At 39.6% G+C, this 20,692-nt stretch overlaps 1 protein-coding gene across 1 annotated transcript; it reads left to right on the top strand.

Moving 5' to 3' along the window:
* Window positions 1–418: 418 nt before the first annotated feature.
* LOC122871413 (proline-rich protein 5-like) lies at window positions 419–18,592 on the top strand. The gene is made up of 10 exons (XM_044186508.1): window positions 419–686; window positions 3,318–3,407; window positions 6,340–6,537; window positions 7,916–7,996; window positions 9,096–9,202; window positions 11,758–11,849; window positions 12,011–12,151; window positions 16,015–16,159; window positions 16,310–16,606; window positions 17,668–18,592. The coding sequence occupies exons 2-10, from the start codon at window positions 3,382–3,384 to the stop codon at window positions 18,018–18,020; spliced, it is 1,440 nt and encodes a 479-aa protein (XP_044042443.1). The 5' UTR covers window positions 419–686; window positions 3,318–3,381; the 3' UTR covers window positions 18,021–18,592.
* The last annotated feature ends 2,100 nt before the right edge of the window (window positions 18,593–20,692 follow it).

The raw sequence follows: 20,692 nt of genomic DNA, 5'->3' as shown, positions 1-20,692 counted from the left end.
CACACCTTGCAAAGTTTTCCAGATCTGCCACTGAAAGTAGCATAAAATGGACATACTCATTTAAACTTCAAGTACCTCAAAATTGTACTTAAGTACTGGAGTAAATGTACTTAGTTGCTTTACACCACTGGCATTAGGTGTAGGAGTAACACATAAATAACAACTAAAAAGTAGCAGAGAGCCAAAGTACTATAAAAGTAGACAAAAGAATTGCTCTCTTTATTCTTTGCATATTATCTATCTTTTAACATGTCATTTGTATTACCTCATACTTTCACGCTCCCCACATACTGAACCACAAACACTTTCCATAGGGTACATCTCTCAGCGACCGACCCCTGCACATACAAAACGTCATGTACGCACATACACTGTCAGACTGTAGCTCTCTCTCTCTCTCTCTCTCTCTCCCACTTCCTCCCTCTATCTCTGACGCTCGCGGAGAGTCCTGAAAGCCGCGCTGACAGCTCGCAGCTCACGCGGGGTCAGGTCCACATATCTTTTCAGGAGAACGTGCACAGCCTCGCGCGCTGTTATCTGCGCTAAAGAGCTGCGACGGTGGACTATTTACCACCGTGTAGACCTCCAGCCTTCACAGAAATACAGGAGTTATTTTTGGCTTTCTTGCTGGATTTTAACATAGAGAACACTTGCTGTTGAAGGGAGCGAGGGAGACTTCAGAAAAAGTGAGTATACTGTATGACAATCGATCAACTCAACAAACGTGAGAAACGCAACTGTCCTCTCGTCAGTTTTATACAGACAGAAAAATATAAAGCAAAACTATTAACTCCTACCATAAAATAATAGCTTATTATTGCCTTAAATACCTAAAAGTAACCTAATACTTCTTCCATTTTATCTCTATAGGATTATGATTTGTCCTAAAGGGAATTTTCTCTCCTATGTAGGCTATCTTCATGCATCATACTCCAGGATTTCTGAGCATTGCATACTTTGAAATTGTTGTATTGCACAGGAGTTGCCCTCAGGTAGACAAGAAGGACACTTGAGGACTGTTGTCAGGGTAGGATAGCTCTTAAAACAGACACCAATGATTTGTGAAGAAGGACCTCGAACTTGTGGTTTGGTTTTCTGCCAGAGGCTGGTAGAGCAGACACACCTGCTGCAAGACACAACAAACACTTATTTTAGCACTTATCTGGTGCAGGGTGGTAATTTCCCCGTTGTGCTGTCAGTCCGCAGAATGGTGTGGTGTGTGTGTTGTGTGTTCCAGTTGAAGTAGATTATGGGTGTTAATTTTCAGCAGTGGAGTCCCTGATATCTACTTACAATGTAAACTGTCTGCTGCTGAGAGAGAGGCAGGAGGAGGAGGAGGAAGAGGAAGAGGAGGAGGAGGAGGAGGAGGAGGAGGAGGAGGGTTTACACTCAGAGAAGTCAGGATTTTAAATAAGTGGGAGCTTGCTGGTTTTATTCTCTGGACCGCTCATGAAAATCTGTCCATAGTCTGAATGAGAAACACTCTCAAGCTCCCATAATCACAATCCACGTAACTACAGTTTAAGAGCCCTTAAGCAAGGCATTAAACCCCACTGAAGCACTGAAGTGTGGCTTAAGAAAGTGTTGGTCAGAGACAGGCGGCAGTACTTGCAGCACCAGGATTAAGCGTGTGTCATGAGAGCCACATTGAGCCACAGACATCCATCTAAACAAGGATATGGCTATAATATCATTTGCTTTTTCTTTTTTTTTTAACCATACCCAAAACCACATATTTCTTGAAAGTGGTGCCTTTCTGGTCTCAAATCAGCTTCTCTGGATTCAGCTTGACTTCTGCAGAGTCCTGATTCAAATAGAAGGTTAAAATCTGTTTCATGTTGTGAGGTCAAGTAAATTTATGTCAAGAGCACTTTGGTCAGTGTAAATGTGCTTCACAGAGAAATTACCAAGAAAACTAGAACTAGATAATAAAAATGAAATAAATATATATTGTAGGATAGACAAGGTAATGCGTATAACTGTAGCCGCCAGACAACAGCAGGTCATGGTTCATATGGCATAGTGACAAATATAATTTCCAGGAAGTAAAGCTTGTACTGCTGGAGAGTCATTACTAGCCAAGCAGACATTGCAGTTTTCATCTAAACAGACTTAGATTACCCTGATCATGACCACACCAGGGCCCTCATACCTAAACCCCACCCACAGTGCATTTGAAAATAAAACTGTTTTAATAACTCAAAGCTTTGAGTGATGTAACTTTGCTTGCACGCATACTTTGCAACCAAAAGTCTAAAACCATCACTGGAACTGTAAAGTAATTCACTGAAACTTGAACAGCAAATTATTTTGGTTAAGACAGTGATATAGGTCATGAGGAAGCCTCAGCTTTATCCTGTTTGGCCTTGTACTACAAACTTGCCCGATATATGTGTCATTCTATCTGGGTGTGTGTGTGTGAATGTGTGTCTGTGAGTTATGTGTGTGTATGTGAGTGTGTGAGTGGGTGAGTAAGGGCATTTGAGTTCATGGTAGGATCAAATGTCCGTCTCAACCACTTTGCTGTAATTTGATTAGAATACTGCGTCTTATTAGCTAGACGGTGAGTAGTAACACATATAATCCCATTTTTTGTTACCCTCCTTGTTTTGAAAAAAGCCTCAGTTCCTTGATCTGTCGAGAGCATATGTAAATCTTGTTCTTTGTAAAGGTGGGATTCAGCTGATGTAGTAATGTAGATACGTACTGATAATACACCAGTATTGTTACTATTTCATAGCTATATTACATTTGATAATACACATACACTCACTGATGATACTGATAATCAGGTGTTTGTGGTTTTACTTTTACACTATTATTCTTAACGGTATATTCTTTCATGCAAAAAAGAAATAATAAATATAATCAAGATGTTGATTTTCTCCAGGTTGCTCAAAGTTAATTGATTGAGGTTTGTTTTCTTAAAATATGCAGTGAACATGTCATAGGCTTTTTTCACAGTAGCCATGTTGACGTTTTGTCATAGTAGTAAAAGCACAGGTGTTACTAACGATATTAACGATGGAGGTTCTGTTCAAGTGTCCCAGTAAGCCATGACAGTAAGCCAGCATACCAGGAACCTGAAACTGAAGCAGCTAAATCTAATTCAGCCATTATTAGTTTTCTTATTTACACCTGTGCTTTTCCTACTGTGACATGTCAAAATATCTTCCGGGGAAAAGGCTTATTCACTTGGGCTTCAAACTAGAAAATCAACTCATCAAAAGTCCATTAAGCTTGTTATGTCAGGTGATCATTTTGTTTGAAGTCAGATGATCTTCTCTACCAGTGATTCTGCTTGTTTTCTTTTTCAGATGCTGATTCATTGGTGCTGGTTGCAGGGCGGTCGCTAGGTCGCAGCTGTCTGTTAAGGCTAATATGGAACGAGAGGGTTCGTTTAAGAGGTAAGGACACGCACACGCGTACACACACACGCACACACACACTTCAGTCAGCAGTAGTGTGCAGAGTTTCACTGCAGCTTCAATACTTTTTCTTTTCCTTTTTCTCTCTTTGTCCCCACACATACACTCACACACATTCCTGAATGACCTCATTCATTCTTTCATTCATGCAAACATCCCCCTTATCCTTTGTTTAGTAATTAGACCGCAGCATTTTCTCTCTCAACTCCTTCCTGTTTCAGAGCCAAAAACAAAAAGTATCTATCTTCCGGGTTAGCATCCTTTAATTTACTCAAATGTAGAAATATATGCCCCTTTACATCAGCAGTGGGACTGCCCCTATACACGTTTTGCAACTCAGTGTTTACTCCGAGTCTCTGTATTCTCTGCTTCTGTTTAATGCTCTGCATCATCTATTCTTCAGGAGAAAACTTTTGACTGAAGTGTCACAATTCAGTGGCACGAGGTTCAACACTGCACCTTTTCTGAGAGAATTTGGAAACTCATCTTCACTTTGACACAAGAAGTGTGTGTGTGTATTTGAACTTGCTACATAGTGAGGACTGAAACACGTTTTTTACCGACAGAGTGAGGATATTTTTGGAAAGTGAGGACATTTTGGCCGGTCCTCACAACTTCAAAGGGCTGTTTGTAGGTTAAGACTTGGTTTTTAGGGTTAGGTTAGAATTAGGTTATGGTTAGGGTGGGGGTAAGGGTTAGGGTAAGGCATTTAGTTGTGATGGTTAAGGTTAGGGTAAGGGGCTAGGGAATGCATTATATCAATGATGGTCCTCACAAAGATAGATGTACAAGGATGTGTGTGTGTGTGTGTGTGTGTGTGTGAGAGAGGGAGAGAGAGAGAGTCTCCTTGTGTGTGTGTCTGAGCCCAGGGCTTCTGTTTCTCACACTGACCTATTTATGTGGCGTTGAACTAACATCCAGGTTGACAGACGGACCTACAACACACACATGCACACACACACCTTCTCTCCTCTTCCCTGCCATATTCTTTTCCATGCCTCTGATTTTCCATCCTCTCTTTTTTTCTCTTTCCCACTCTCTATCTTTCCTCTTAGCCCCTTCTTTTTCTCTTTCTTCTGCTTTTTGTGTCCAAATTCATTCAAATTCAATTCAGTTTAATTCCGTCCATGTGAACAATGTTCATTGGGCATTACAAATGTATTGAAAACAAAGAAGAAAAGTAAATAACAGCAAGTAACAGCAGATGGCAGTAAAAAGCAGAAATCAGCAAATCAGTGTGACAAAAAAAGATATATTGAACAGTGATCAGTGAATTCTGCCAACATGTGATAACGATAACAGTTTGAATACAACTTCTATCTGTCCTGGGCCACACACAGACAGAAAGAGAGGAGGAGGAATTGAAATGTGTGTCACCTTTAAATCCTTCCCCTCCTACTTGGCACCTCTTGAACCTCAAAGGGTTCCTTTGTTCGCCTGGCACAAAAGCTCACAGGATCACATGGTCACCGACTGGCACAGTGGCAAAGCGAGAAAGAGAGAAGAGGGTATAGCAGAATAGAAACAGTTAAGGTAGAAGAATAAGAAGGGAGAGGTGGAAGCGAGGGTAATGAAACAGGAGAGAAAGAAATGATCAAAAGGGCATGTGAAAGAGTGGGATAGAGACCCATGAGGACAGAGACACCTTTTCTCCTCCACGATCTCCATCCTTTCTTTCGTCCACCTGTGGTTCTGTTCAGTGTGACACACACACACTCATGGAGTGGGGATATGTGGTACCTTTTCAGTTACTAGAGTAAGTACATAATGTGCAGGTGTGTGTGTGTAGGGAGATACATTGTATGTTTTCAATTATTGCAGAAATTACTGGTTTGGTTGTTTAAATGAATGTGAAAGTGTTCATTCTTTGGACAGTCGAGACAATGCAACAGTAATATAAAGAACTTGGGTTTGCAGTGTGTATATTTGTACTTGCATGCATATATACAGTGCAAATAATATGAATACACATACTGTATATACACACACAGATACTGTACATAGGAGAGAACATTTTTTTCTAACAATTCTAACCTTACCAGCTCTATGAAGATGTGAGGACAGGCCTAAATGTCCTCATTTTTCCCTTTCTAAATACTGTATGTCCTCACTTTAACATATAAGATATAAGAGCACACACACACAATAAGTTACTGAATTTGCATATGATTAAATCTACAGATTCAGTAGGTGAGTTTATTTTAGGATAAAAACTGCCTTAACTAAACCTCTCTGCCTTTAACTGCTGAAACTGAACTCACTGTTGATATTTGTTTCTTTTCCATGGACCAACCTATGAATATTTAGTGCATCTCTCCAGTTTTCTCCTCTCTCCATTTTCCTCCTTCAGGTTGACTGACTTTACTCTTTTCCTGATCGCTCTCCCTGTACCTACTTGTCTCTCTGCTGTATGTTTCCAAAGCGGTATAGTACATCAGCTTGTGTAAACATTAACAGATGGCTAATAAAAAGTAATCACCCATCAATAAATGCTAATGTTGTCAGCCATTAAAATCAAGAAGAATTACAGTGGTGTTTGTGCACAGCAGTTGTACCTCATAGTACCTTTTCTCTTTGGATTTTCTGCTGATTTTGAGTTCTTGCAGGTGTTGTTCTGTATTGTATCTGTTCAGTATGGTGCCTTGATTGTTAATATTGCATAGACCATGAAGAGAACACATCCTGCAAGAGAACATTTTTGATAGATTTGGAAGTTTCTCAAACCAAATCCACTGTACTTACATTTCACCAACTAAAACGTATAGCTTTTGAGGTAAAAAAAAAAAACACCCATTATTGTCTTTGGATGACTTTAATGCTTTATGTACTTTCATTGGGGTTCCACTAGCATATAGCATATGTGGAAAGTGGACTATTAATATTTCTCACTGTCTATCTTTTGCATTTCAAGGAGTCTCCAGAGCAAGCTGAGGTTGGGAAGCAGCTCGTCCTCCAGTCTGACTGACCTCTCGCAGGCAAAAACCCCAGGAGGAGGAGGAGGAGGAGGGAGTGGGGATAAGGGAGGAACAACTGGAGGACTGGCAGAGGAGTGTAGCAAGGACAGAGGTACCCAGCACAGGAGGGCCGGGGCCAATGCCACCTGGAACAGGTTAGTGTGTGAGAGATTGATCTGTATATTCTTAATCTGAGCTGAGTGTGAGCTGTTTGTTTACTTTTCATATTTGACTGAATGTGAAAATATGTATTTTTTGGTCAAGTGTGCAACCCTAATCAAACTGGCATGCCTGTACGTGTACACACACAGACATATTTGTGTGTGTGTGTGTGTGTGCGTGTGCCTTTTTGCCTTGGCAGTACCATGTTTGAATAAAGACCACTAGCAGAAAGCTCTGTTGGGGCCATTATTCATGCTATGAATACACACCTTTTTTTACAACATGCATGCACATAAGCATCAACTCTATCGGCCTCTCTTCCCTCAGGGTCCATCATGACTTCTTTTTATCTCCATCCATCCCTCACTCCTCTTTTCATCTCATTCTGCCTCATAGATCTTTTTCTTCTTTGGTCCTCTCTCATTTCTCTGGTTATCTTTATGGTGTTTCAGCTTTATTTGACACGAGACAGCGGAGAGTGGAAAGCCTGAGCTCTCAGTTTGCTGGGGGGGAAGTTGGATGTGGAAGTCTGCATGAACGACATGTGCTGCACTGGAACCTACAGTGAAACAAGTTCATGCACGTCGAGACTTTTTATGCTTTACTCTCCTTTTTTGTTTTCGGCTGTCTTTTACTTTGTTTACATTTTGGATTGTATGGCTTGAACACAGTTTGCTCAAGGTTATTGTGCAGAAGCACAGTGTGCCTGTATGTGTGAACTTGTGAATGTGTTCATGGTCAGCATGCTGCTGCTGTACAAAATCAAATGTAAACAGTTTCTGTTCTACTGTATTTGGTGTAGTAGCAGACTCCCTGAGGTGTATCGGTGTATCTTCTGTATGCGTTTGCATTTATGTATGTATGTGTGCTTGTGTGTGAGCCTTGAACCTGCTTGGGGGTTTACTGTTAACCCTGAATAAGGATCAGGGTTAAAGCTAGTTATTTAAATGTTGGTGACTCCAAATTGCAGCAACAGATAGCCCCATTTAAAAAAAAAATGTATTACCCAAATAATCAACTACAAACACTCAAGCTGATCAACCTGGACAGTCTGTGATACTTCACTACACAATAGATGAGAGAAGAAAATAAAATTAACCTCTATGAGTCCAACTATCTCTGGATGGAGCGTTCAGTCTGAGACCTTCTCTATTGCTTTCTAAAGTTTGTCACTTGACCACCAGAAAATGATTTAGGCAAATCTAAAATATATCTCAGTTTGAAGGGATGATAATCATTTATAATATAGATTTTAACAACAATATGCATGTAGTGATCATGTATTGCATATTATTTTATTGTCCTGCACATTAGTCATTAGTCTTTGTGAATATGTGTCCACTAAATGCTTCTATGTGTGTTTCTTCTCAGCATCCACAACGCAGTGATATCAGTTTTCCAGAGGAAGGATCTTGGGGAAAATGAACTCTACACTCTGAATGAAGGTGTCAGGTTAGCAGTCTGTCTCTTTATCTATCCGTGTCTTTGTGTTTTAATTTGTCTGTTTTTCTGACTCTCTCGCTGACTTTCACACAAGCATGCTGAATGTTGAGTTTGAGCTGGTTTGTATTTGAGGAAGAGACTAAATTATGGTGTTTTCTTCTGTAATTTCCCACTTTCCTTGCTGTAGTGTTGGATTTCTTGCCGGCAGAGACACTCATATACACATAAATGGCAGCTTCAGCATGCAAAATTTAGTCTTTACTGAACCATTAACACATGCCCAGTAACTGTTACTGTTATTGCGTCACTCTCAGCTGCATCATGGGTAATGTTTTTGCTCCTGCTGTTCTCGACCATATACTGTCCACTGAATCAGAAACACCTTAAAGTTGTTTAAAAGGGGCAATGACAGGTCGAGGTTACAGAGGGGTCACTGCTGCGTGTTTAATTACAGTGTAGCTGAGGGCAGTTGAGACATGGTTGTCAAAACTGACTTCAGTCATGTACAGTAAATATTACACTGCACACACACATACATACTGTACAAGCACCTACAATGTATACAGTATACACATATACATGCACACACATTACTTGGTTCAAGAGTGATGGTTGATCTTTCCAGAGAGTACCAGTCTAACATGGCTGGGGGTTGTGAATGGACTCGAGCTGCTGTATCTAAAATTGAACAAAATAAAAGCATCACATTACGTTGCAGAAACACAACAGTGGTTATGACTCTCTCTGTGTTTAGGCCAACAAGCTTTGTAAAATTAGATTCTTATGTGTCCAAACATAAACTGTTTTCCCAGTGATGTTTTGAGTGCCACAAAGATTAAAAGTCAAATTTTCTCTTCCTGTAATAACAGCAAGCCAGCTGTCATACTAATCTGTACCTGTGTTTTATCAGTGGTAAATCCTGTTGTTGAAATGTTCAGATGTTGCTGTAGCCTTTGTCTTCAGTGTGAACAACATCTTTTCTCATTTCCTGAATCTGTTGCTGTTTAAACACTGCGGCTCTCCAGTGCATGAGAACTAATTAGTTTTGGTTCACGTGTGTGGTGTGTCTGTGCCCACATATCATCATGTATGCTCATGTTTTTTGCAGGCAGCTGCTGAAGACGGAGCTGGGCTCCTTTTTCACTGAGTACCTTCAGAACCAGCTGCTCACTAAAGGCATGGTCATACTGAGAGACAAGATCCGCTTCTATGAAGGTACACAAAAACACATAAATGTTAACAAAACATACTGCATGCACACATATTCAATGATGGGAGCAGGAATGCAGACTGTGTAATATTTTCAGCATACAAACATGCACACAATGACAATGTTATGCTAATGTTTAGCAGGTATAATGTTTGCCATGTTCACCATCTTAGTTTAGCGTGTTAGGATGCTAACATTAGCTAATTAGCACAACACAAACTACAGCTGAGCCTGATGAGAATGTCATTAGTTCTGCACGTATTTGGTAATAAACCAAAGTATTGGACAAAGTGAACTTTTGATCTGATAATGGAGCTAGATGAAAAGTCAGGGATCACCAAAGTTATTACAATTCACCATGAGGGGGACATGAATGTATGTACATGGGAGAAGTTTGCCCTCTTGCCTTTCTGCCAGTTAACACGTGGTTAACCTTGTGAAACCTTCTCAGTTTGGTTAGGCTTAGGCACCAAAACTAATTGGTTAGGTTTAAAAAAAGTTCATAGTTTGGGTCAAAATAATAAGTCAACGTTGACTTTTGGTTTCACACGGGACACAAACAGAGGTAAATAATAAAGTTGTTCTATAAACTACAAGTGTTGCTGGAGTTTTGAACTCTTAAGACTCCCACTCTGCTTCTGACAGTCCTGTGTCGGCAGGGGTTTTGCCCTTAATAGGCTGTTTTTCTGGCCTTACACCAAATGACATTTCAAGCGATTTTACTGTCGCAGACAAATTTCTAATGTCGAAATAAAATCATGAGAGTTTTACCTCAGTTGGTGTGATCCCACTGGATAAACCCCCCGCCGATTCAGCACCATGGACAGGGTCGCAAGTCACTGAACTAACAACTACAGGGACAGTGTGTATTTTCGGAGCAATGGGCATTTGTTTTCAGGATAACGGGCTGTCGGACAAATGGGCTTTCTGTCCTATAGGACATTTTTCGGACTATTGGGGTTTCGAACAGACATACATACATATTAACAGGAGGGAAGAAAATGTAAGTTGTGAAAAAATAAATTAAACAATTTGCCATCTCAAAGAGATGTCATTTGATTAACCTTTAAGAGAAAATTTTCCAATTTAATTAAAAAATAATCATATTTGAGAGTAAGGTATTCTACAACATAATGTAAGCGCTGTAAAAACTATCAAGTCCCTTATTTTGTTTGTTGTGCCCTAGAATCTGGATTTCACTCATTCATTAACTAACGGTGCCTACTGGCTTTGGAGAGGAATGTTCACAGTGCCAGTGAGTCAGAGATAAATGTTAGAGTTTTTATCTCAATGTGACAACAGTCATAAGTCAAGGAGGGAAAAATAATAATTGACTAAAATTCCAGATGCTAAGTTAACCCTTGAACTATTAGTTTGAGCTGTGAGAACATGGCTTTATCTCTACACCATCGCACACACACACACACACAGAGTGGGAGCGAGCCATTGAAGAGGTGAGAATAAGACACTGAAAGTAATTGGTTCTCTCTGTTGTGGTAAATGTGTGACCTTTATTTGAAGCACCTTTCAAATGATCAAACACATATGCACATGCACGCACACTGACTGTGACAGTGCTGTCGTCACAGCAATCAGACAGGAAGTGATGCTTTGCGTCAATTACACGACATCAAGTGAAAAATTAAAGGTAAGACAATCACTGTAGTACATATATTAACTTACAGACCCATTGTTCTGGCTTAATCAATAGTAGTTTGTGTGTGTCTCTGGTGTGTGTGTGTGTGTGTGTGTGTGTGTGTGTATGAAGCTTCACATTCTCAGGACTAGAATTAGCTGTGGACCTTGTGACATTTAGGAATTTATCCTCTCAAGTCTGTGTTTCATGTGAGGCATTTGTGTCACGTGAACAAAGTGTCTGTTTTTTTCTGACCAAATAACAAAGATCATTGAGAGATGATTGAAATATAACATTACATAAGCAACAAGTAGCCCCAAGACGTTTGTTGTACGATAAACCATTTCATATCAAATTCTCATGCATCATCCATTTTATTATGTTTCACAATTTGACACCGTTGATGTTGAGCTGTGTCTTTCGAGTGGGTCACCTTGCTGATGCACCTGAGCCTCCCAAATTTGAATCCAAACTGCTACTAAAGCTATCTTTAATACTGTCATTACCACTTCATAAAAACACAGGAAAAATACAAGATGCCAACTGACATGGGACCAATATTTGGTTAAATATGGTCTCTAATTTGCATCAGATTTTTTACTTAACAAATCACAGACTCTTTCATGTCCAACATTACTTTACATGTAAGATTTGCAACAAATTAAGAACACCAACAGTATCTGCAATAATAGATAGATAGATAGATAGATAGATAGATAGATAGATAGATAGATAGATAGATAGATAGATAGATAGATAGATAGATAGATAGATAGATAGATAGATAGATAGATAGATAGATAGATAGATAGATCGATCTATCTCTTGCTGACTGCATGTGCCAGAAAGTCGTCTTGCTGTAATTTCTTTGACTTTGTGGTTATCGCCTGATTGGTTGTTTGTCTTTCTGCTTGTATGTTATAGGTCAAAAGTTGCTGGACTCCCTGGCCGACACATGGGACTTCTTCTTCTGTGATGTTCTGTCCATGCTGCAGGCCATCTTCTATCCTGTACAGGTACAGTACATACATAACCACACACTCACACAGACAGACAGACAGACAGACAGACAGACAGACAGACAGACAGACAGACAGACACACACACTCACACACACACACTCACATGCATAGAATTTTCCTTACAAAACTGTGTGTTGACACGTATGTGCCCTCAGGGAAAGGAGCCGTCAGTGCGCCAGTTGGCTCTGCTCCACTTCAGGAACATCATCACCCTCAACCTGAAACTGGACGAGGCTCTGTCTCGACCCCGAGCCAGAGTTCCTCCTTCTATCATACAGATGCTGCTAATGTTACAGGTACACACACACACACACACACACACACAAGACCTTTATCTTTTCATTTCTGCTTCACCCTCTTTGTCTTAAAATCTCTCACGCTATCTCTGTCACATGGCTTGCACAGACAAACATCCACGACTGATGTAGGGTGAGGGAAGAGGGTAAATGACAACAGATGGGGAAAGAGGAGCAGAGGGTACAGAGAGCTGTAGAGTTTGTTTTTTCTTGCAAAGGGATCTCACAGGAAGTAATCTCAGTGTGAACAGAAAGCACAATAATCTTCCCATGACCACTCAGTGCCCTCTGCACCCTCCCTGTGTCTGAATATTTGTGTCAACGTTTGTCTGTGTGAATTGTCCAATGTTTTGCACTGTCCTTTTAAGACCCTCATGTCCTCACAAAAACAGAAAAAAAATCAGCAAGAGCAGCAGAGTGTTTCAGACCTCATTAGCAAAAACTGCTGACAAAAAAGCAAAGGGTGAAAGGAATACATTCATTGTCCTCTGTGGATAATTTTCAGTTCGTAAACATTTAAACATAAACTATAGTTAGTAACATTAGCTGACTGATATCGCCCCAAAGTAAGAAGCCTGACCTTTAGAGTTATAAGTTTTGTACCTTTAACGTTTATATTTTTTTTATATATAGCTGAAGCAGTTTTATTTGGTTTAATTATTAATCCATTGTACAGTGACTTCTAGCTACACACAGTTAATTGTCCATTACCTTGATATCCAGAGAGCTGTTTACTTATCATGTAACTGTGGTGTTGCTTTACTCCTCATGCAGACAACAGGTACTGGATTTTCAAGTTAAGACGTTGCTCGTTTCATAAAATTCACACCAGTTTTTTCATCTCCTGCATTTTCAGTCATTGTTGAGCCCATCCATATTTTACTATTGAGGGATACATTGATAATTTAGCTTCTTCTCCTGAGTGTATAGAGGCAGTGTTTTCCAACCTGGACGTCAGGACAATGGGTTGCAAGGGGTAAAAATAAACGAAAAAGAAGAAACAAAGTTCTGCTACACAAAATTATTTTCATTTTTTTCTCTAATCTTGGATTTTTTCTTATTGTATATAATATTCAACAAAGTAAAACAACCTTAGAGAAATGAGATTGCTGTGAATTTAGACACTCACGTTTCTTCGAACAAATTTCATGTAATATCTAAATATTTTACGAAACAACTTCTTTTGGCTTTGAAAGCAAAGAATAAACTTTTGTGACTAGAATTTACATGCGCCCCAAGCTTATCTTTTTTATCACTTAAAACTAAACTAATTAACTGAGGCTTCCTCTAGATACCACAGCTGATAAAATGGCTCTTCTATGAACCTCTGAGAGATTTTAGCAGTGGTACAAGAACCATCCGTATGCTTAACATAAGGAAGGATTTCAACGCTCCTTGAAGAACCTATTGGGGTTTGTTGAATAACCTTAGAAGGATTCGGGCTCTTTCAGGAACTATGTAGCAGTGACTCTAAAAAACATTTATCAGTGATGGTTTCCAAATGGATATTAGCTTAGCTAGCATTAGTTAGCAACATTTGGCTCCTGAAGGATCAAAGTTAAAAGTGGCAGTCTGTACAGTGTATTGATCACTAGAGAAACCAATCAAAGATTTATGGATAATTTTGACCAACCAGCTAACAGTTATCCTGTTGGCCAATCTTCTAAATACCTTTTATATTCCTTGGGCATTTATTGGTCAGAGGTAAGATGTGGGTCAGTGAGTGAATGCAAGTGTGTCTGGGAGTATGAACTATGAGTCTGTGAGAGTCTGCTTCTGTGTGGGTTACTTTGGACATCATTGTAGTGACTCATTGACCCAAATCTGCTGCTTCCAGACTCAGACAGAGGGAGGGCAAGACAGCAAGAGAGAGGAAGGTATGGAGAGTAAACACAAGAATAGAAAACAGGATATATTTATTTTCCTGTTTTATCCATTGTGTACAGATATATCCTGCAGAGTAATTTTAATTGATCTGTTTTTGTTTGCCCGCAATAAATATTAAATCGACAGAAAGCAGAGAAAGATGAACAGAAAAACAAGTAGAGTCAGATATAAATGCAGACAGGAAAGCAGGGGTTGAGTGTAAGAGAGATCAAATTCAGTACTGAATGTTGCTGTTTTGCTACTTCTTGTTTCATCTGTTAGTAATTTCCCTTTCGCTCTGTGACGCCAATTCACCGAAGTCTGGTCTATTTATGTGGTTTGTTTCTGTGCTGTGGTTTTGATGCATGGGCTCAATGATTCAGAGTACTGAAATTGATTGATCTCTCCTTTGTTATTTGAAGAATTTGGCGTGAGGTCTGGGTCCATATGTATTGCACCCCTCAGCCAAAATTGTGGAAGTAGCTCAAACTGAATCCAACTTTTAAAAGGAAAATAAAGACTATTATTTTAGTCTTTAAATTGTGTAAAGGCATGCAAAGAATGAGGTCACCAAGCTTGGAAATATGCCATCAGGAGGTGGTAGCTTTCACTAGAAAGAAAATTATTTTGCTTGAGTTCATAAAACAGCACCATGTTGATTATGAGGGTAATTTGTTTGCCACTGATGTACTTAAAAACACACTAACATCAAGTGCACATCAGTGGGTTTGAGATGAAAGCTGTAATGCCTGTGTTTCCTGGTGACAATGCAGAAACAATTACTTGGGCCCCATGAAACAAGATGCCCCAATAAACAGGGCAACAAGGACTCCACATATGAAGAGTGGAGAAGCGGGATGCCTGCAAAGTTGCAACCTTCCTTTTACTGTTGTAGTTCAGTCTCACATCTCCAGACGCAGCAGGCAGGTGTTTTCTGCGAAAAAGCTCTGATAAACCCACTTTAGGCTACCTGCTTAGCACCAAACAGCAGACAAAGTTAGCAACTAGCTGGTGAACATAGTGATAGTACATAGTTTCGTTAGCAGCTAAAGAAACAGATATTTCCATCTGTGGTTGGTGGAGACCAAAACAGGGCTAAAAGGAGAGTGAATGTTAGATTTACAGATACATGACCCCAGAATAATCCTTATCCACTGACTTCACACTGTCTCTTTCTCTCTTCCCACTGGGCATTGCGAATCTACTTGCAACACATGAAACAAATAGACAGAAAGACGCAGTCAAGTTCTGTTTAGTCTGAGGATGTGCATCATTTTCAGATAACCGCACAGTTCTGATGTAACAGACTCATCGTAACTTTTTTTTACCCCTCCAACAGCTTTATTTGGTTCATACAATCATCATTCTAACTTAATACGCAAAATTGGAAGGCTAGTCATGTCAGCTGTTACTAGGCAACAGCTTCTTTTGCTTGTTGAAATCGGAAAGTTGAATCTAATAATGACAAAGATAATGCCAATTCAAAGTTTACATTCTTTGCAGTGGGTTACATTATTACATTTACATCCATCCAGAAATTCTGTCTATATTAAACCAGGTTCATGGGTTTCTTTTGTCTGTTGCTCTCTATCTAAATTGACCGATGCTGTTGATGTTTTTTTTATATCTGAGTATGTTTATACGTGTTTATACAAGTCTAAGATTGGGACCAAATTTACTCAACACTCAGCTGTTTTATTCATGTTGTCTTCCGGCCGAGTCCATAAAAGCATAGTGTCTCCTATTGGCAGCTGTCACCCCCTTATGTTTAAAACAATCTTGAAATTCAGCAAACCTTTGATTCTACTCACAGTTACTGGCTGAATGTTTGATAAAATCACAGAAAGCCAAATTGAACTCTTTCTTTCTTTCTTTTTCCCCTGGAAATGTGTTCATGGCTTTTAAAAGTTTCCATTACCACCAGCCAACAAGCAGCAATTACTGGCTAACACAAACTAGTGTGTATGTGTGTGTGTGTGTTTGTGTGTCTGATGCAGGGAGTCCATGAATCCAAAGGTGTAACAGACGACTACCTTCGTCTGGAGTCTCTCATCCAGAAGGTGGTCTCTCCCTACCTCGGCACTCATGGGTTATATTCCAGAGATGGATCCTCCAATTTGCACTGCTCCTCCTGCGTATTAGGTATGTGTGTATGTGTGTACAGCTAATGTATAATTGAAGTGATCCCTTATATGATCTCTTGTACGTGTACACACATGTTTTTGCATGTTTTCAATTATAAAGTAATCAAAAATCTAAAGCATTCTTCTCACTCTCTTATTCTATCTCCAGAAAAGCGTTTGCACCGCTCCTGGCCCTCCAAACCAGGCAACTCCCCCATCGCCAAGAACCCAGTGGTACGCTCTAAGAGTTACAACGTTCCCATGCTGACCCCTGTGGTGGAGTATGACGTCGACTCCTTGACAGGAGGTGGCACAGGCATCAGGCGACACTCCGTCTCTGAGATAACTTCCTGCTTGGAGGAGAGCAGCTCCATGGCTGAATCCACGACCACTGCCACCAACAACACCAACAACACCAACAACACCGGCAAATCCAGCCTCGCCAACCACTCTCCTGCATTTTCAGGTACGGCTACACTGGTGACAAAAAATATAACAAATCACTGACTTTTTAAACAGTGTGTTTTGGTGCTGAATCCCCGACCTTTAAATCTAACTCTCTAAGTTTAAGACTGTCCAAGAAAAACGTTTTGCATCTTACCGAACATTGCACATTTATCTTTAAGTGTCTGAAAAAATTAATTAAATAGAGCAAACTGTCATAAAAGGTCTCAAAAAGCTGTATGGGTTATGATGTTAAAGTTTAGTTGAAGTTGAACAAGTTATAATTTATGCTATAATTCTATATTTTTAGGTATAAAAAAACCACTTGTGGCAGTGTAGATGAGCAACAGACAACAAAGAAAGAAACTAATTCTTTGTAAAACATTGTTGGCAGTGATTTCATTTTTCACACCATGTTGTTCTTACATGCAAATGATTTTACATGACATCACATGACAGAGGAAGTTATTTCTGGGTTCAGTGGGTAAATTCTGCAATAACTAACAAGTCAGCGGGGATATCAAAGGAGAGTTTTAGTGTCCCATCTAGAGTTGCAGCCCTAGATGGGACTTTTTCGATTATTTTCATTAGCAATTAGACTGCCAATGATTTTATTGATTCATTGATTAATCATTTAGACTATAAATGTGAAAAATGCCCAGTGCAATTTCCAACAAACAGTCCAAAACCTCAAAGTATTCAGAATCATATAGCACTAAGAAATAATGACATTGGAAAAGTTGGAAAAAGAGAAAAAAAAAGATCAATAGATTATTAAAAATTGTGGCGATTAATGTTCTGTCAATTGATGAATCAACTTATTATATCTTATCATATCTACATGGTGCTTCAGAGGCTAAAATGTAGAGAAAAACACAGAATATTTGGAAATTTGGTGTGAAAGCAGTCACATTTCAACTCAAATACTGGCACAAAATGGTTCTTTGCACTAATGCTACTGTACTCTCCACAGGAAAGACTAAAAGCAGGCAGCTGATCAATTAGCGACCCAGAGAGTTGTGATCACATTTAACATACTGATCATTTATTCGTTTAACTCTAAAACTACTGTCCTCTGCACAGACACTGTGACCTCCAGCCAAGACCCCCGGCCCAAAGACGCTGACCGTCCCACGGGTCCCCACCCTCTCCAGCCACAGCGTTACACCCCCTGCATCCTCCCAGATCCTTCCCCAGGAGAGGACACACACTGCACAGGCTCACTGGTGTCAGACTCCCCTGCGTCCTCCAGAGTACTGGCTCATGACACGAGCTCCGGGCCCAGTCCTTCGTCCAGTCCGGAGATCCTGTTGGACAACGTCCTGGAGTCTTCGGACTCGGAGCCGGAGCACGACGGCATCTTTCTGGACTTCTCACGACGCTGTTCTGGAGCGTCGACGCACAGCATAGACAGCAACAGGCAGAGTGTGGCATGACACACACACACACATCTAAGGAGACACACTCTGATGCAGGGACATGTGCAAACAATGCTAAGCCACGACTGACATTCCTCACAGCCTGTGACGCCTCCTGCTGTTTTATGGAGACTCTAGATGATCAGGGATTCTTTCAAACTGAATTATTTTTATAAGATGTGGTCACCCATCCCTAGAAAGAACTCTAACTTCATGCTGACTGGTAAAAATATCAATTAGGCCTTTTTGTGTAGTCCAGTTGGAAACATCAGCAGTGGCCTCTCTGGGAAGCTCTAATCACATAAATCACTTTCAAACTGTAGATGAGTGGTTGTGTCACAGGCTTTGCTCTCTCAGAGGTGATTAGCACATCCCAGAGGCAGGCGCACATGCTGAAAAATGAAAATGTTTTACCATAGTCAAATGTCTCTTCAAGACCAGGGCTATTAAATAGCTTTGGCTGTCAAATTCAAACTGTTAACATTTCAAATGTAAAAGAAACTCCAGTTTGACCAGTGAAGCTTCTTTATTGATGGTTGAACTTCAACTTATTTTATTAATTGATGATTAAAATATTCATTTGAATTTTGCACTTGGTCTCGCACTGAATCTACGTCTAAACCTGTTAGTTTCAAGGGAATAAGGGACTGGAAATGGTTCCAATACATCTCACTTTTTTTGCTTTTAGGCCTCATCTACACAAGATTAGTGACAGTGGCAAATTTCACGTCCCATTGTTTTCTGCTGCTTTAAAGTTTGAGCAAATCCATTTTTCCTGGTGCCATCAAAATAAAAGCTGATCCCAGTGCTAATTCAGAAATTACTATGAAACCGCTGTGATTATAAATGGCAAACAAACATTGTTTTGGCCGTATTCAACTGTTTTCAAACCTTGGACCTCTTCCTCCCACTTCTTGTCAAATCAAAATCGTCACTGAAACTCGTCTCTGCATCAGCTCAGAGGATGTGTGAGTCAGTGATTCAGTGTCTTTAGAATCAAGTAAATATTCGGGGACTTTTTCACAAGTCAAAATCTAACTGAACTTGTGTTGACAAAGGCCTCTGCGAGGGACAGTTTTAATTTGATCATTTTAATGGTAATCATTCAAAAAACATTTTCAGATGTTAATCAAAGACAAAATTTTCACAGGAACATACCAAGCTTTACCTACTGCTGATTCTCAGACTTATGTATGTATGTTTAACCAGAGACTAAGATGTACTTGTCTCAGGTCTTCTCACGTTGTATCTGTACCCACTTAAAATAGCAGAACGCCACGTGTAAAGAGTCTGTCATGCAACTATAGTATGTTCTCCCCAACTCTGTCTAAACAGGGACAAACAACCATTAATGTGAGTTTTCTTCGTTTATACATCTGGAAGAAAATCACATCCAGGCCACAAACACTTTCTGTTCCTGAATGAATGCAGCCTTTTAAAGAAGTCTCATGCGTATCTACTGCCAAATTATGGACCCAATTTAATGTCCCTAAACAATGAGATCAACGTACCAAATAATCAAATGTGATGTTCCATTGAAAAAATAGACTTCATTCATAACAGCATAACAACAATATTTATGCTATTTTTGTTTAAATCCAGAGACATTAGGATCAATACACATTTTTGGATTGGATTGGATTTTTTGGAACCTTAAGAACTGTATTTACTCTGCATAAACACATTGGTATGAAATCTCAGAACGTTGATTTAAACCAATAAGATCAGGCAATATTTTGATTTAATTCCATATTTTTAAATGCAAGATGAGAAAACTTTGCAGACACTGCCACCTTGTGTGGTCCTTTTCACAGTGCAAGGTGTGTTTTATCCTTGGTAGGAGAGGAAGGTGAGGAGATCAATTAGAGACACCTGAGTCGGGGGGAGGGGGAGAAACTAACAGAAGCAGTATGGAGGAGAAAAGAAAAGAGATATTTTACTATAAGACTTTATCTATCTGCTGCAATATAAGCACAGTAGTAAAGTACATATAAAAAGTTGTGAGGGAGTTTTTTCAAGAACTGGCTGGATTTTCTGGACTTCCCTGAGGAACCATGTGCTGCTGTTTGAGCGCTGACCGACAGAGCAGGTCTGAATGAATCTTTTTTTATTCTCTTTCTCCAACAGGCTTCTCATATTCTCTGCTTTTGTTTGGTGTGCATTCATTATCAAATTGAGACTCTGGAGTGGAAATTAGTTTTTCCATTTGATTTAATTTATTTAAGATGGACTGGGGGGAAAAAGTGTTTCTGTTTGATGAATGCCCATAACCACTATTTGATTACTTTGGATTTATGTGGACGATTATTCTGTTTTCTGCAAATAGATTTTATCTCTGTTGGTGATCAAATTGTGTTTTTATTCAATCGTCAGTTGTGTAGCTCTGTAGCAAGGGTAAAAAGCTCTCCAGGTTCTTTTTTAATTCACATATTAACACATTTTAAAGTGACAGGTTTATGATTATTCTCCTGTGTGGCACCCAACCTTTACACCACAATTTTATTGCATATATTATTATTGTAATATTATTGCTCATTTCTCAGGGAGGTTGTGAGAACTGTATTTTTCCAAACAAAACAAGAGATCCAACTTAATTAGCTTCTTATATTTTTGTCTCCCTTCCGTTCCTGTTGCTCAAAGTTATTTTGTTTCCCCAAAGAGCTGCCAGGTGCTTTGTTGTCATGCAAATT

This window comes from Siniperca chuatsi, linkage group LG23 (genome assembly GCF_020085105.1).
Source record: "Siniperca chuatsi isolate FFG_IHB_CAS linkage group LG23, ASM2008510v1, whole genome shotgun sequence".
In the NCBI taxonomy this organism is placed as follows: Eukaryota; Metazoa; Chordata; class Actinopteri; order Centrarchiformes; family Sinipercidae; genus Siniperca; species Siniperca chuatsi.
Note: the sequence above shows the minus strand (reverse complement) of the source record. Positions and strands in the feature narration are given on the sequence as shown.